A 13,198-nucleotide genomic window follows, 5' to 3' on the forward strand; every position below is an offset into this window, starting at 1 on the left:
TCTAACTGTCAGGAAATTTCTCCTTAATTCCAGATTATTTCTCTCCTTGATTCGTTCCCATCCGTTGCTTCCTGTCCTGCCTTCAGGTGCTTTGGAGAATAGCTTGATTCCCTCTTATTTGTGGCAGCCCCTTAGATATTGAAACACTCCTTAATAGCTATATATATTCTATTAATATATACTTAAATAGATAAATAAATTGCAAATTATCTAAAAAAACAATCAGGAGATTTTGCCCAATTTCCTACATATCCCTCTGTAGATCATACCGGACTAGAAAGATGACTGTTTCTATCAATCTCTATCCCCTTTGTATGTAAATATATCTGCTTCTTCTTCTTGCAGCCACAACTGGTAGCGACCCCAGCCTGTCCCCGGATTCGCAAGACCCTTGCCAGGATGACAGCAAGGATTTGGAAAGCGCCAATATCTCCGACAAAGAAGTGGGCAGCAATGAGAACGACGACCAAAACCTGGGGGCCAAAAGGAGAGGGCCCCGCACCACCATTAAAGCCAAGCAATTGGAGACCCTCAAAGCAGCATTTGCTGCCACTCCGAAACCCACCCGGCACATCCGTGAGCAGCTGGCACAGGAGACCGGCCTTAACATGCGTGTCATCCAGGTATGAACATTTGAAGAGTAGGGAGGGAAAATGGTGGGATGCCGTGACTATAAGGGGAAGCCAACTGTGGTCCAGATCTTTTGAAGTTGGCTCAAGATGAACTGGCTGGATTCAGTTCGGGGACTTCTGAAAACTGACAGCGGCTTGCATGGAATGCGTTCAGATCTTCACCCGTTGGGCTGAATTGATTGTTTGGATATCTGCTTTTCTTCGGGTTGCTTCTTAAAATTTCTCACCCAGTTTTCTAGGATCCGAGCAGAATAAATGTTCAAAAACATCATTACTCTCTTTAGAAAACAAGTTACGTGGCAGCATCAATGCACTTAGAATTGTATCAGATTTTATAATTCCGTTGCAAAAGATTCTAAGACTTCAAGGATTTTTCCAGTGGGAAGGTATTGGACTAAGTCTAGGGAGATCCAGGTTAAGTCCATATCCCTGCAGTAATTTGTTTGATTGTGGTCGCCAGGGGGCAGGGGGTTTATTGGGCTTTGTATTGGGATTTTATTTCTGTAAGATGCTCCAAGTCACCATGAGTGAGTTGGGCACCCGTATAATTTTTTTATTAAATAAATAAATAGAATGAATAAACTCAACCAACTTCTGGCTATCGCACAGGGTTATTTTGCGAGGATAAAATGTAGGGATAGAGTCAGTTTGGTCTAGTGTTTAAGGCACCAGGCTAGAAAGCAGGTGTCAACATCCAGCTTGAGAAGCCAAATGAAACACCAGGTTGTTTCCATCTCTGAAAATCTTACTGTTTATTGAATACATTGCATGGTTATGTCAACGCAAAACTAACTCTGAGGTTCCAACACCAATTCATAGACTTAAACAATAGTTTTCTCAGCCAAACCCCCAACGTCTTACGTAGTCCATATAAGCAAGTTCACTTAGTTATGGGAACTGTCTGCTTCAAATCCACACCTGTCCTTAAAGAGGCTTCAGGCTCTCATGGTCTTCAGCTGAATCATAGAAGTTTCGTTTCTCCATCTAACCCACTTGAAAGTAACACCTCCCCCCTTTTAATTTAAAGACAAGTTGAATCACAGAGGTACATAGCTGCCAAAGTTTCATCTTTGACAGCAGGAAACTGTGAGTTCAAGTCCTGCCTTAGCTGTGAAAGCTGGTGGGTGACTTTTGTGACCTATCACCAGGAGACTTTGAGTTCTAATCCTACCTTACCCATGAAAGCTGGCTGCGGGACTTTGAGCCATTCACGCTCTCTCTCAACCCAGCCCAACTCACAGGAATGGTTGTGGTGATTAATAAGAAGCAGAAAGTGTATTGGATATGTTTGCTGCTTGAGTTATTTGTAAAAATAATAAAGGCAAGATGCAAATGAATAAATATTTCCCTATAGGTTGCCTTGGGCTCAAAGAGAAAATACGTTTATACATCTGAGATAGAATTACTACTTTTATTAGAACAAGATGAATATGCACATAGTCCTTGACGTACAGCCACAATGGAGCCCAAAGTTTCTGTTGTTAAGTGAGATATTTGTTAAGTGAGTTTTGCCCCATTTTAAAACCTTTCTTGCCACAGTTGTTAAGTGAATCACTGCAGATGACAAGTTAGTAACCCGGTTGTTAAGAGAATCTGGTTTCCCCATGGACTTTGCTTGTCTGAAAGTCGTAAAAGGGGATCACATGACCTTGAAACCCAGCAATGGTCATAAATACGAGCCATTTGCCAAGCGTCTGAATTTTGATCACATAATCATGGGGATGATGCAAAGGTTGCAACTGTGAAAAATGGTCATAAGTCCCTTTTTTCAGGGCCATTGTAACTTTGAATGGTCACTAAATGAACGGTTGTAAGTCGAGGACTACCTTTATATGACACTTGTATTGCATTTTTCTGAGCCCCTTCTTTCCAAATGATGTAAGACAGAGTTCCCCAATCTTTCCAGCTTGGCAACCTGGAAGGAAAGGGAGCAGCAGGGAAATGTACATGCGCGTGGCGTCGTGTGTGCATTCACAAACAGATGCGCACATGACGGTGCTGCTAGCATGCACGTGCATGCGCAAGTGGGCCATGCACACCCATGTCACATGGACTGGCACCTGTACGCATGCGCAAATGGGGCCACTAGGGTCCGTGTGGCGGTGCCACCGCAAGTTGGATGGGGCTCGCCAGCTATTCCCAGGGCCTGATGGCCAACAAGCCATGGCCCGGGACTGGGCCACGGACCATAGGTTGGGTATCCCTAATGTAAGATAAAGCTTCTATCCCCCCCCCCTTCTCACCACCCACATGATTGTCACAAGAAGATTGTTTGGTACTAGTAAACATTAAATTGAACTAATTCAACAATGGAGACGGGGAAAGATTTTAACCCAAGTGTTGCTACAATGCAGGCATGGGAAGGCATAATGCACCCCTGTTGTTGTTAGTTGCGAAGTCGTTTCCGACCCATCGCAACCCCATGGACAACATTCCTCCAGGCCTTCCTGTCCTCTACCATCTTCTGGAGTCCTTTTAAGCTCACACCTACTGCTTCAGTGACTCCATCCAGCCACCTCATTCTCTGTCATCCCATTCTTTTGTTGCCCTCAATCTTTCCCAGCATTAGGCTCTTCTCCAGTGAGTCCTTCCTTCTCATTAGGTGGCTGAAGTACTTGAGTTTCACCTTCAGGATCTGGCCTTCTAAGGAGCAGTCGGGGTTGATTTCCTCTAGGACTGACCGGTTTGATCGCCTTGCAGTACAGGGGACTTGCAGGAGTCTTCTCCAGCACCAGAGTTCAAAGGCCTCAGTTCTTTGGCGCTCAGCCAAATGCACCCCAAATGCACATATAGAAAAATGCATAGCCATATGCACATACTGACATGTACACATATCACACATATACCTGAGTACAGACATGTATACATACAGTCATGTGAAAAAGAAAGTACACCCTCTTTGAATTCTATGGTTTTACATATCAGGACATAGTAAAAACCATCTTTTCCTTAAAAGTAGATAAATACAACCTCAGATGAACACCAACACATGACATAGTACACTGTGTCATCATTTACGGGTAGTCCTCGGGTTACGACCACAACTGAGCCCAAAATTTATGTTGCTGAGTGAAACGTTTGCGAAGTGAATTTTGCCCCATTTTACGACCTTGCTTCACCATTGCAAAGTGAATCACTGCAATTGTTAAGTTAGTCACACGGTTGTTAAATGAATCCGGCTTCCCCCCTGACTTTGCTTTGTCAGAAGGTTGCAAAAGGGGATCACATGACCCTGGGACATTGCAACCGTCATAAATACATGCCAGTTGCCAAGCGTCTGAATTTTGATCACATGACCATGGGGATGCTACAACAGTCGTAAATGTGAAAGTGGTCATGTCACTTTTTTTCAGTGCCATTGTAACTTTGGTCATTAAACAAACTGTTGTAAGTCAAGGATTACTTTTATACCCTCTGAGTTCTATGGCTTTACGTATTAGGACATAGAAAAAAACCATATTTTCCTTAGCAGTTCTTAAAAGTAGATATATACAACCTCAGGTGAACGATAACACATGACATATTATACCATGTCATTTATTTTACAAAAAAAGAAAGCCAAAATGAAGAAGCCATGTGTGCAAAACTAAGTACACCTTCATTGTTTGCATAGGTATGAACAGATTAAGCAACAGCCAGGTGCTGCGAATAGAATAGAATAGAATAGAATAGAATAGAATAGAATAGAATAGAATAGAATAGAATAGAATAGAATAGAATAGACAGAGTGGGCAGGGACCTCTGAGGTCTTCTAGTCCAACCCCCTGCTCAGGCAGGAAACCTTATACCATTTGAGACAAATGATTGTCCAGTCTCTTCTTTAAAACGTTCAGTGTTGGAGCATTCACCGCTTCTGGAGGCAGGTTGTTCCACTGATTAATTGCTCTAACTGTCAGGAAATTTCTTCTTAGTTCTAGGTTGCTTCTCTCTTTGGTTAGTTTCCATCCATTGTTCTTGTCCTGCCTTCAGATACTTTGGAGAATAGCTTGACTCCCTCTTCTTTGTGGCAGCCCCTGAGATATTGGAACACTGCTATCATGTCCTTCTCTTCATTAAACTAGACATACCCAATTCCAGCAACCATTCCTTATATGTTTAGCCTCCAGTCCCCTAGTCATCTTTGTTGCTCCTCTGTGCATTCTTTCTAGAGTCTCACCATCTTTTTTACATTATGGTGACCAAAACTGGATGCAGTAATCAAGTGCCCTTGATCAAATGATCATCAGCAAGTGTGACTACCTCTATAAAAGCCAAAGTTTTCAGAGTTTGCTGGTCTCCAGCACTGAGGTGGAGAATGATTAGGGAATTCTGGGAGTTGAAGTCCACACAGCTTCAAGATTAAGAAACACTGTTCTATCCTATTGATGTTTGTAGGTGTAGGTTGCCTGTTCCACTTGTAGTACTATCAACTGGTAATATGCATTTAAGTGTGATTGCAGTTAGGGGTGGCAGAGAAAGGATTAAGTCAATGTTTGATCAGGAGAGATGAGTTTTGAGAGACAAGGGGCAGATAGTCTATTTTTTGCTATTCCAAAAGGGACCACAGAAATGTGCTAACATTGTTTGAGGTGAGAATTATATGATTTGTAAGCCAATATATGTGGAGGATCATTGATTGGGGAAGGTGGCTTCATAAAGTTTAGGTCAGTTGGAAAGAATGAATGAATATTGTCCTGTCTAAGTTTTAAAGTATGTGCATAGTCCTTGAAACATACCAGAATAACAGAGATGGAAGGGACCTTGAAGGTCTTCTAGTCCAACCCCCTGCTCAGGCAGGAAACTCTACACCATTTCAGACAAATGGCTGTCCAGTTTCTTAAAAACCTCCAGTGTTGGAGCATTCACCACTTCTGGAGGCAGGTTGTTCCACTGGTTAATTGTTCTGACTGTCAGGAAGTTTCTCCTCAGTTCTAGATTGGGAAAAGTCTTCAACCTGGAAAATGACTGATCAGCGATGCTTTGCCATTTCAGTACAGTAGTCACAAAAAGGTCTTCAGATATTAAGAAACAATAGCCCCATCCCATAATAGCTAAAAGACCTGGGTCATTTTGTTCATTAAGTCAAATTTTGTTTTATTTTCTCTTATCTCACATACCCAACATCTTTGGCATATAATTTCGTCCTTTTCTTTGATAGTATTGCAAATTCTAAGCATCAATAGCATGAGGGATATGTTCATATTTGGCACTGTATAACATATTTTTCAGTCATTTCTATATTGCCATTGATACTTGAATATTCCTTCCAACGTTTAAGAAAACACAAACTGGTTTTGCGCAAATTACTGTCTCTCTGCTCAAACCATCTCATTGTGTTGAAAGGAAAATAGGAATACCAGGTAGGTACACTGCCCTGAGCTTATCCAAAATAGAGGCTGGGAATTAAAAAAAAAAAAAATCAGATAAATAATTTAAGGCAGATAGGGGTTAGTTCAATTCTCTATCCTAAGACAATTAAACTTCTTTTAAAATGGCTCTTAGATGATCACAAGCCAATACTATCTCATAACTTAAGTTAGTTCATAACCGAAGGAATTATTAAGTTGGACACACGCAATACTCTGTGCCTTATTTATTTATTCAATTTATATGCTGCCCATCTGACCACCGAGCAAATCCAGCTCGCTTAAAGCAAGATAAAAGCGACAATATAAAACATTAAAATAACTATTAATATTAAAATTAGATTAGATTAGATAACCTTTATTGACAGTTTTTCTCGTGGGCACAAAGGCACACATTAAAAATGAAATTTAATTGCTTCCTCTCAGTGCACACATACATAATACACATTTAAAACATACTATATACAACATATGAATAGTAATAGTAATAGTAGTAAAGTTGGAAGGGACCTTGGAGGTCATCTAGTCCAACCCCCTGCTCGGGCAGGAAACCCTACGAATAGACCTACACCCTTACATATAACATATAAATACCAATATCAGATAAAGTACTAAGTAACATATAAATACTAATCACTGTCCATCTTGAATATGTAACGGAAGGAGGAAGCTTGAGAGTTCAAAAGATTAATACTGTATGGAACAAAACTGTGACTGAATCTGGATGTTCTGTTTCAGATACCACAGAAATTAATATAAGTAGCTAAGAAAAGAACAAGTATACAACGAGGTAGAAAAATAATGCCTGGCTATTCTGTATTTATTTATTTTAATGCTCTTACGGTAACTGTGGCACATTTTAACTTGAGCTCCAAAATTCAAAACAGAAACAAAAATCTCTATGCTATGATTTTAATCATGAAGAGAAACCGCCTTTATATAGATTTGATTAATAAAACGCTTAAAACATTTAATTAAAATTATCTAGCAAAAAGTGCAAGAAAAAGAAAAATTGCAGAAAAATATAAAAGAAAGAGGAAAAAAAAGTTAAAAGAGGATTCTGATGCTCTTTGCAGCAGCTATAAGTACAAATGTATTTTTAACTCTCTCTTTAAAGTTCCCACCTATTATTCTGCTTCCTGTAATCTATCTAATCTTCACATCATAAATTACAGGTTCATTTTTTTTCTTCATTTTTATGCAAAAATGTAGACTGTGTAAGAGGCTCCCAGTCACTAATAAATGCAGATAATGCTTTTTCTCTAATCAAAGAAGTCAATTTATCCATTTCAGCAGATTTTGTCAACTTCACCAAACATTCTTCCATAGTGGACGATGTTCAATCTTTCCATCTCTGTGCATATACTTAATCTTGCTTCAGTAATCATATATGGATAGTCCTCACCTTATGACCCCAATCTGCACTGGTAAGCAAAGCAACTATTAAATGAGTCACACCCAATTTTATGATCTTTTTTCCCACACTGGTGATGCAATGGTTGGGATGCAGTACAGGAAGTCCTCAACTTACAACCACAAAAGTGAGTCTAAAATTTTTGTTGCTAAATGAAACATTTGTTCAGTGAGTTTTCCCTTGTTTTATGACCTTGCTTGCCACAATTGTTTTTTTTTTATTTTTTTTTCCATTTATCCAACATAATTATACAACAAAATTCACTTTGCAAAATAAAATAAATTCACAATCATAACCATAACCATAGGTGCCACTTGCTCCCTCCCCCCAAGCTGCATCCACCCTCCCTAATACCTTCCTTACTTCTCTCCTCTTTCTCTCCTCCCCTCACTACTCTCTTCCCCTCCCCTTCTCCTCTTACCATCCTACTTCCTCCCTTCACCTTCCTCCCCTCTCATCCCTCTCAAATACAGCGTAGGGGGAATGCCCAAGTAACACCTCTCTCATAAGTTACCCTATCTATATTATCCTTTTTATCTACCTATTTACCCACCCACCCACCCACCCACCCTCACTTCCCAGAGCAGAGTACAGGGTTATTAATAACAAAGTTAACAATATACAGTAAAAAAGAAAAAAGAAAAAGAAAGAAAAAAATCATACTTAGCCCTTAACTCCCCTTAAATTATATCATCATAAACAAATCTCTTATAAAACATTTACTATAGGATTTACTCATAAAATAAATGAAACTTTATAGTCCCATACTTCTTCTGAATATAATCTATCCATCTTCTCCATACAATAATATATCTTTCTTGTGTATGATCCTTTAAATAAGCAGAAATTTTTGCCATTTCTGCTAAATTAGAAACTTTAAATATCCATTCTTCTAAAGTAACTTGCCACAATTGTTAAGTGAATCACTGCAGTGGTTAAGTTAGTAACGCGGTTGCTAAGCAAATCGGGCTTCCCCCATTGACTTTGCTTGTCGGAAGGTCACAAAAGGGGATCACACGACTGCAGGGACACCGCCACTGTCATAAATATGAGTCAGTTGTCAAGCATCTGAATTTTGATCACGTGACCATGGGGATGCTGCTGCAACAGTCATCAGTGTGAAAAATGGTCATAAGTCACTTTTTTCGGTGTCTTTGTAACTTTGAAGAGTCACTAGATGAACCGTTGTAAGTCGAGGACTGCCTATATTGCAGGCAAATTCTGCCCACAGTCTGAGTTTGATTCTGACCAGCTCAAGGTTGGCTCAGCCTTCAATCTTTCCAAGTTCAGTAAAATGAGGATCCAGATTGTTGGGGACCATATACTAACTGTTTCTGTAAACCACCTAGAGAATATTGTAAAGCAGGGGTCCTCAACCTGTGGGCTGTCCCCCACTACCAGCCCTTCACCTATTCAGAACTGGGCCAATCACCAGGAGACGGAGAGTTCTAGTCCCGCCTTAGCTATGACAGCCAACCAGATACTTTGGGCCAATCACCAGGAGATGGAGAATTCTAGTCCCACCTTAGCCATGAAGCCAACCGGATGACTTTGGGCCAATCACTAGGAGATGGAGAATTCTAGTCCCACCTTAGCCATGACGCCAACCAGATGACTTTGGGCCAATCACCAGGAGATGGAGAATTCTAGTCCCGCCTTAGCCATGACGCCAACCAGATGACTTTGGGCCAATCACCAGGAGATGGAGAATTCTAGTCCCGCCTTAGCCATGAAGCCAACCGGATGACTTTGGGGCAATCACCAGGAGATGGAGAATTCTAATCCCGCCTTAGCCATGAAACCAACCGGATGACTTTGGGCCAATCATCAGGAGATGGAGAATTCTAGTCCCGCCTTAGCCATGACACCAACCAGATGACTTTGGGCCAATCACCAGGAGATGGAGGGTTCTAATCTCGCCTTAGCCATGACAGCCAACCGGATGACTTTGGGCCACTCACCAGGAGATGGAGGGTTCTAATCCCACCTTAGCCATGACAGCCAACCGGACAACTTTGGGCCAGTCACCAGGAGATGGAGGGTTCTAATCTCACCTTAGCCATGACAGCCAACCGGATGACTTTGGGCCAGTCACCAGGAGATGGAGTGTTCTAGTCCTGCCTTAGCCATGAAAGCTGGCTGGAGTGACTTTTGACCAATCACTCTCTCTTAGCCCAGCCCACCTCAGAGGGTTGTTGTTGTGAGAAAAATAGGAGGAGGGAGGAATATTAGATGTGTTCGCTACCTTAATATATATGTGTATGGTTGTTTGTGTGTGTGTATGTATGTAGCATGTGTATATGTATGCTATTTATGTATATGGGTAGATATATACTTTCTTTTGAGAGCAGGCAACAGAATTTCATTTTTGTCATCGGCCAGTGTTTCTCACAGTAAAAAATGACAATAAAGGTTAACGTATCTTAAGTTATTTTTAAAAATAATAAAGATGGGATATAACTCAATAAAATAAAAATGTGAGGGCTACAAATCTGCATTTATGATTTCCAGACATGTTGCTTTCTGCAAAGCTTCCAGAGAACTTAGATTGCAGTTTCCACCAGTCCCAGCCCATTGGGATGATGGGAGCTGTAGTCCCAAGTGTCAGGGAGGGGGGCACTAGGCTGGAGAAGGTGCGGACAAAACTGAATTAGATTTATTTTGGTTTCCCCACCTCAAATTCTGTGTTCCAGCTGCAAACACCTCTGGCTGAGCATTAGCTGGGCCTCCCTGGCCCTTCAATTGACATTAATAATTATGATTGTAAGCTAGGGGGATACAACGGCGCGGAAAACATCTGTTGGAGATCCTCCAACTGGGAGCAGATGCTTTGAAGCAGAAGGTGTCTGCCCGGCTCAATATGGGATCTGATTTGGATCAGGTAGCAAGTGATGGGAACTTCGCTGAACCTGGAAAGCAGACACCTGGTCAAACAATCCTTGAAAAAGGAAGCAATTTTGTTTGCAGATGAGAAATAATTGACTTCTGCTGTTTTGACACACAACCTACAGATTCCCTCTAGAAGTGATGCCAGATGGAAGGTCTGTCTTTCGCTTTAAGTCATAACAGTTTGTTTGGTTTTGGCTTGGTGTGTGTCTGTGTGTGTGTGTGGGGGGGGGAGAATCCCCACTCCTGCCATTTATTTAGCAAACTAACTATTAGAGGAGAACGTTGTAATTCCATTTAGCCAAGGCTTCTGGTGTTAACTGTTTGTGATTGTATTTTTCTTGTGTTTTCTTTTTTTGCCCTTGCATTTTGGTCTGTGACTGTAAAATAAAAATTATTATTATTATTATTTAGCAAACTACAATTAAAACAAACCACGACACAGGTGAACGCACTGCTTGCAAAGCCAGAAAAAGAGTTCTGACATTCTTAAGCTCTCTCCTCTGCGTTGAAGGGAATTTTGGAAAACTTCTCCTTACTGGATTTCTTTTTCTCATTCCAGAAAGGAATAATTCACCTTGAGATCTTGGGGGGGGGGGGGAGAGATCTTAAAGAGACAGAGGGGCTAATTCTGGCTGCACAAGACCAAGCCTTGCAAGCAAATGCATAGAAAGCCAGAATTGAGAAAATAGGAAGTGCCGCCTCTGCAAAAAAAAAGCTGAAAAGAAATAGTAGATAACTTGGTTAGCTGCTGCAAGAAGATTGCCCGTTCTGGCTACAAACAATGGCATGACAAACTAGCAACAATGGTACGTGTAAAGGTAACTTCAGAAATACAAAATAACAGAAGTTGGAAGAGGCCTTTCCAATCAACCCCTTGCTCCTCAAGCAGAAGACTTTATTTCATTTCAGACAAGTGATGCTCCAATCTCTTCTTTAAAACCTCCAGCGATGGAGCCCGCACAACTTCGGAAGGTCTGCAAGAAATACCATTTGCCTGCAAGCAAGAACTGATGGGACCATAAAATAGAGAAAGTAATAGAAAATAGAGCAGCTAAAGTGTCTCTGGGACTTTAGAATTCAAACAAACCCGGTACTTGGCACATAACGTGCCAGACTTAACAATTTGTCGATAAGAAAAAAACAATAAAGCCTGGATAGTGGATGGGGCAGTAGCTGGAGCCAGCAGAAGAGAAGAGAAGGAACAGGAGAAGATAATAATAATAAAACACAAAGACCTGCAAATAGAATGAACTTTGCCAAAGAAAGCAGAGGTAGTACTAATCATAGGCTCCTTGGGTGAAATCCCAACACAACTGGAGCACCACTGCCTCCCAAACTTTGCCCAAATTCATGTTTGTTGCGTCGATGATGCCATCTAACCATCTCATCTTCTGCCTGTCTCCTTCTCCGTTTCTTTTCCATCTTTCCCAACATCAGGGTCATCTTTTCTTCTTATTTGGAGGCCAAAGTATTTGAGCTTCATGTATGTATGTATAAATTTCCTTCTCGCCCTTATGGGAGGTCTGTGTCTTCCTCAATCTTGGGCCCTCTACCAGAAACCTGGGGGTTTGGGGGTTCTGGGCAAGATCCTAGCTGTTCCTAGCACTGCAATTCTCTGGACAGATGTCAATAGAATAGAATAGAATAGAATAGAATAGAATAGAATAGAATAGAATAGAATAGAATAGAATAGAATAGAATAGAATAGAATAGAATAGAATCTGGAAGGGTCCTTGGAGGTCTTCTAGTCCAGCCCCCTGCTCAAGCAGGAGAACCTATATCATTTCAGACAAGTGATTGTCTAGTCTCTTCTTAAAAACCTCCAGTGATGGAGCACCCATGATTTCTGAAGGCAAACTATTCCACTGGTTGATTGTCCTCACTGTCAGGAAGTTTCTCCTTAATTCCAGATTGCTTCTCTCTTTGGTCAGTTTCCAACCATTATTTCTCGTCCTGCTCTCTGGTGCTTTGGAGAATAGTTTGACCCCCCTCTTCTTTGTGGCAGCCCCTCAAATACTGGAATAACTGCTATCATGTCACCCCTGTTTCTTCTTTTCTTTAGACTAGCCAAACCCAAGTCCTGCAGCCGTTCTTCATATGTTTTAGTCTCCAGGCCTTTGATCATTTTAGTTGCTCTTCTCTGAACTTTTTCCAAGGTCTCAACATCTTTTTTGTGATATGGTGACCAAAATTGGTTGCAATATTCCAGGTGTGGTCTCACACTAGGCTTTTATAAAGCGGCACTAATACTTCGCGTGATCTTGATTCTTTGCCTTTGTTTATGCAACCCAGGATTGTATTAGCTTTTTTTGTATTTTGTATTAGCATTCTTGAGATCTGTTGGAGACCCTCTCCCAGCTAAGAAGTCACAGCCTTGAGTGCTCCTACCATCACCTGGACCATTTTGGCCTTGACTTTCTACATGCTCTTGAGTTCCTTCTTCAGGTGCTGGTCCTTCTTCAGCTTCTGATCCACCTTCCTGATGTTGCTGTCATTTGGCAGTGCTACTTCTATCGCCACCAGTGTCTTTTGATTCTTGCCAACTACCACAAACTTTGGTTGGTTGGCCAGTATCTGTCAGTCTGGATCTGAAAATCCCAGAGGATCTTAGCTTTCTTATTCTCCACCACCTTCCGTGGGATCTTCCATCTAGACTTAGGAAGGTCTAGCACAGGGGTAGGCAATCTTGGCTCTTTTATGTGTTGTGGACTTCAACTCCCAGAATTCCTGAGCCAGCCATGCTGAGGGAAAAGGGAGAGGTTGCCATGCTGAGCCATGCTGGCTCAGGAATTCTGGGAGTTGAAGTCCACGAGTCATAAAAGAACCAAGGTTGCCTACCCCTGGACTAGCCCGTATTCTGTACAGATTTTCCTGTGCACAATGCCAGCTCCTCAGTTGTGTCCTTCAGTGTCTGCTTT

The 13,198-nt window shown here is 41.4% G+C and overlaps 1 protein-coding gene across 1 annotated transcript in view; it reads left to right on the forward strand.

Annotated features, from left to right (window-relative positions):
- Positions 1–345: 345 nt before the first annotated feature.
- The window catches only part of LHX1 (LIM homeobox 1), a gene marked incomplete at its 5' end in the record, with an annotated part of 40,885 nt that continues 28,032 nt past the window's right edge, over positions 346–13,198 (forward strand). The window contains one exon of the mRNA XM_039350412.1: positions 346–623. Coding sequence (XP_039206346.1) covers positions 346–623 — 278 coding nt within the window. The remainder of the gene's footprint in view (positions 624–13,198) is intronic.

The sequence above is a fragment of the Crotalus tigris genome, unplaced genomic scaffold, assembly GCF_016545835.1.
Source record: "Crotalus tigris isolate CLP2741 ecotype Arizona unplaced genomic scaffold, ASM1654583v1 scf7180000018330.590113, whole genome shotgun sequence".
Lineage (NCBI taxonomy): Eukaryota > Metazoa > Chordata > Lepidosauria > Squamata > Viperidae > Crotalus > Crotalus tigris.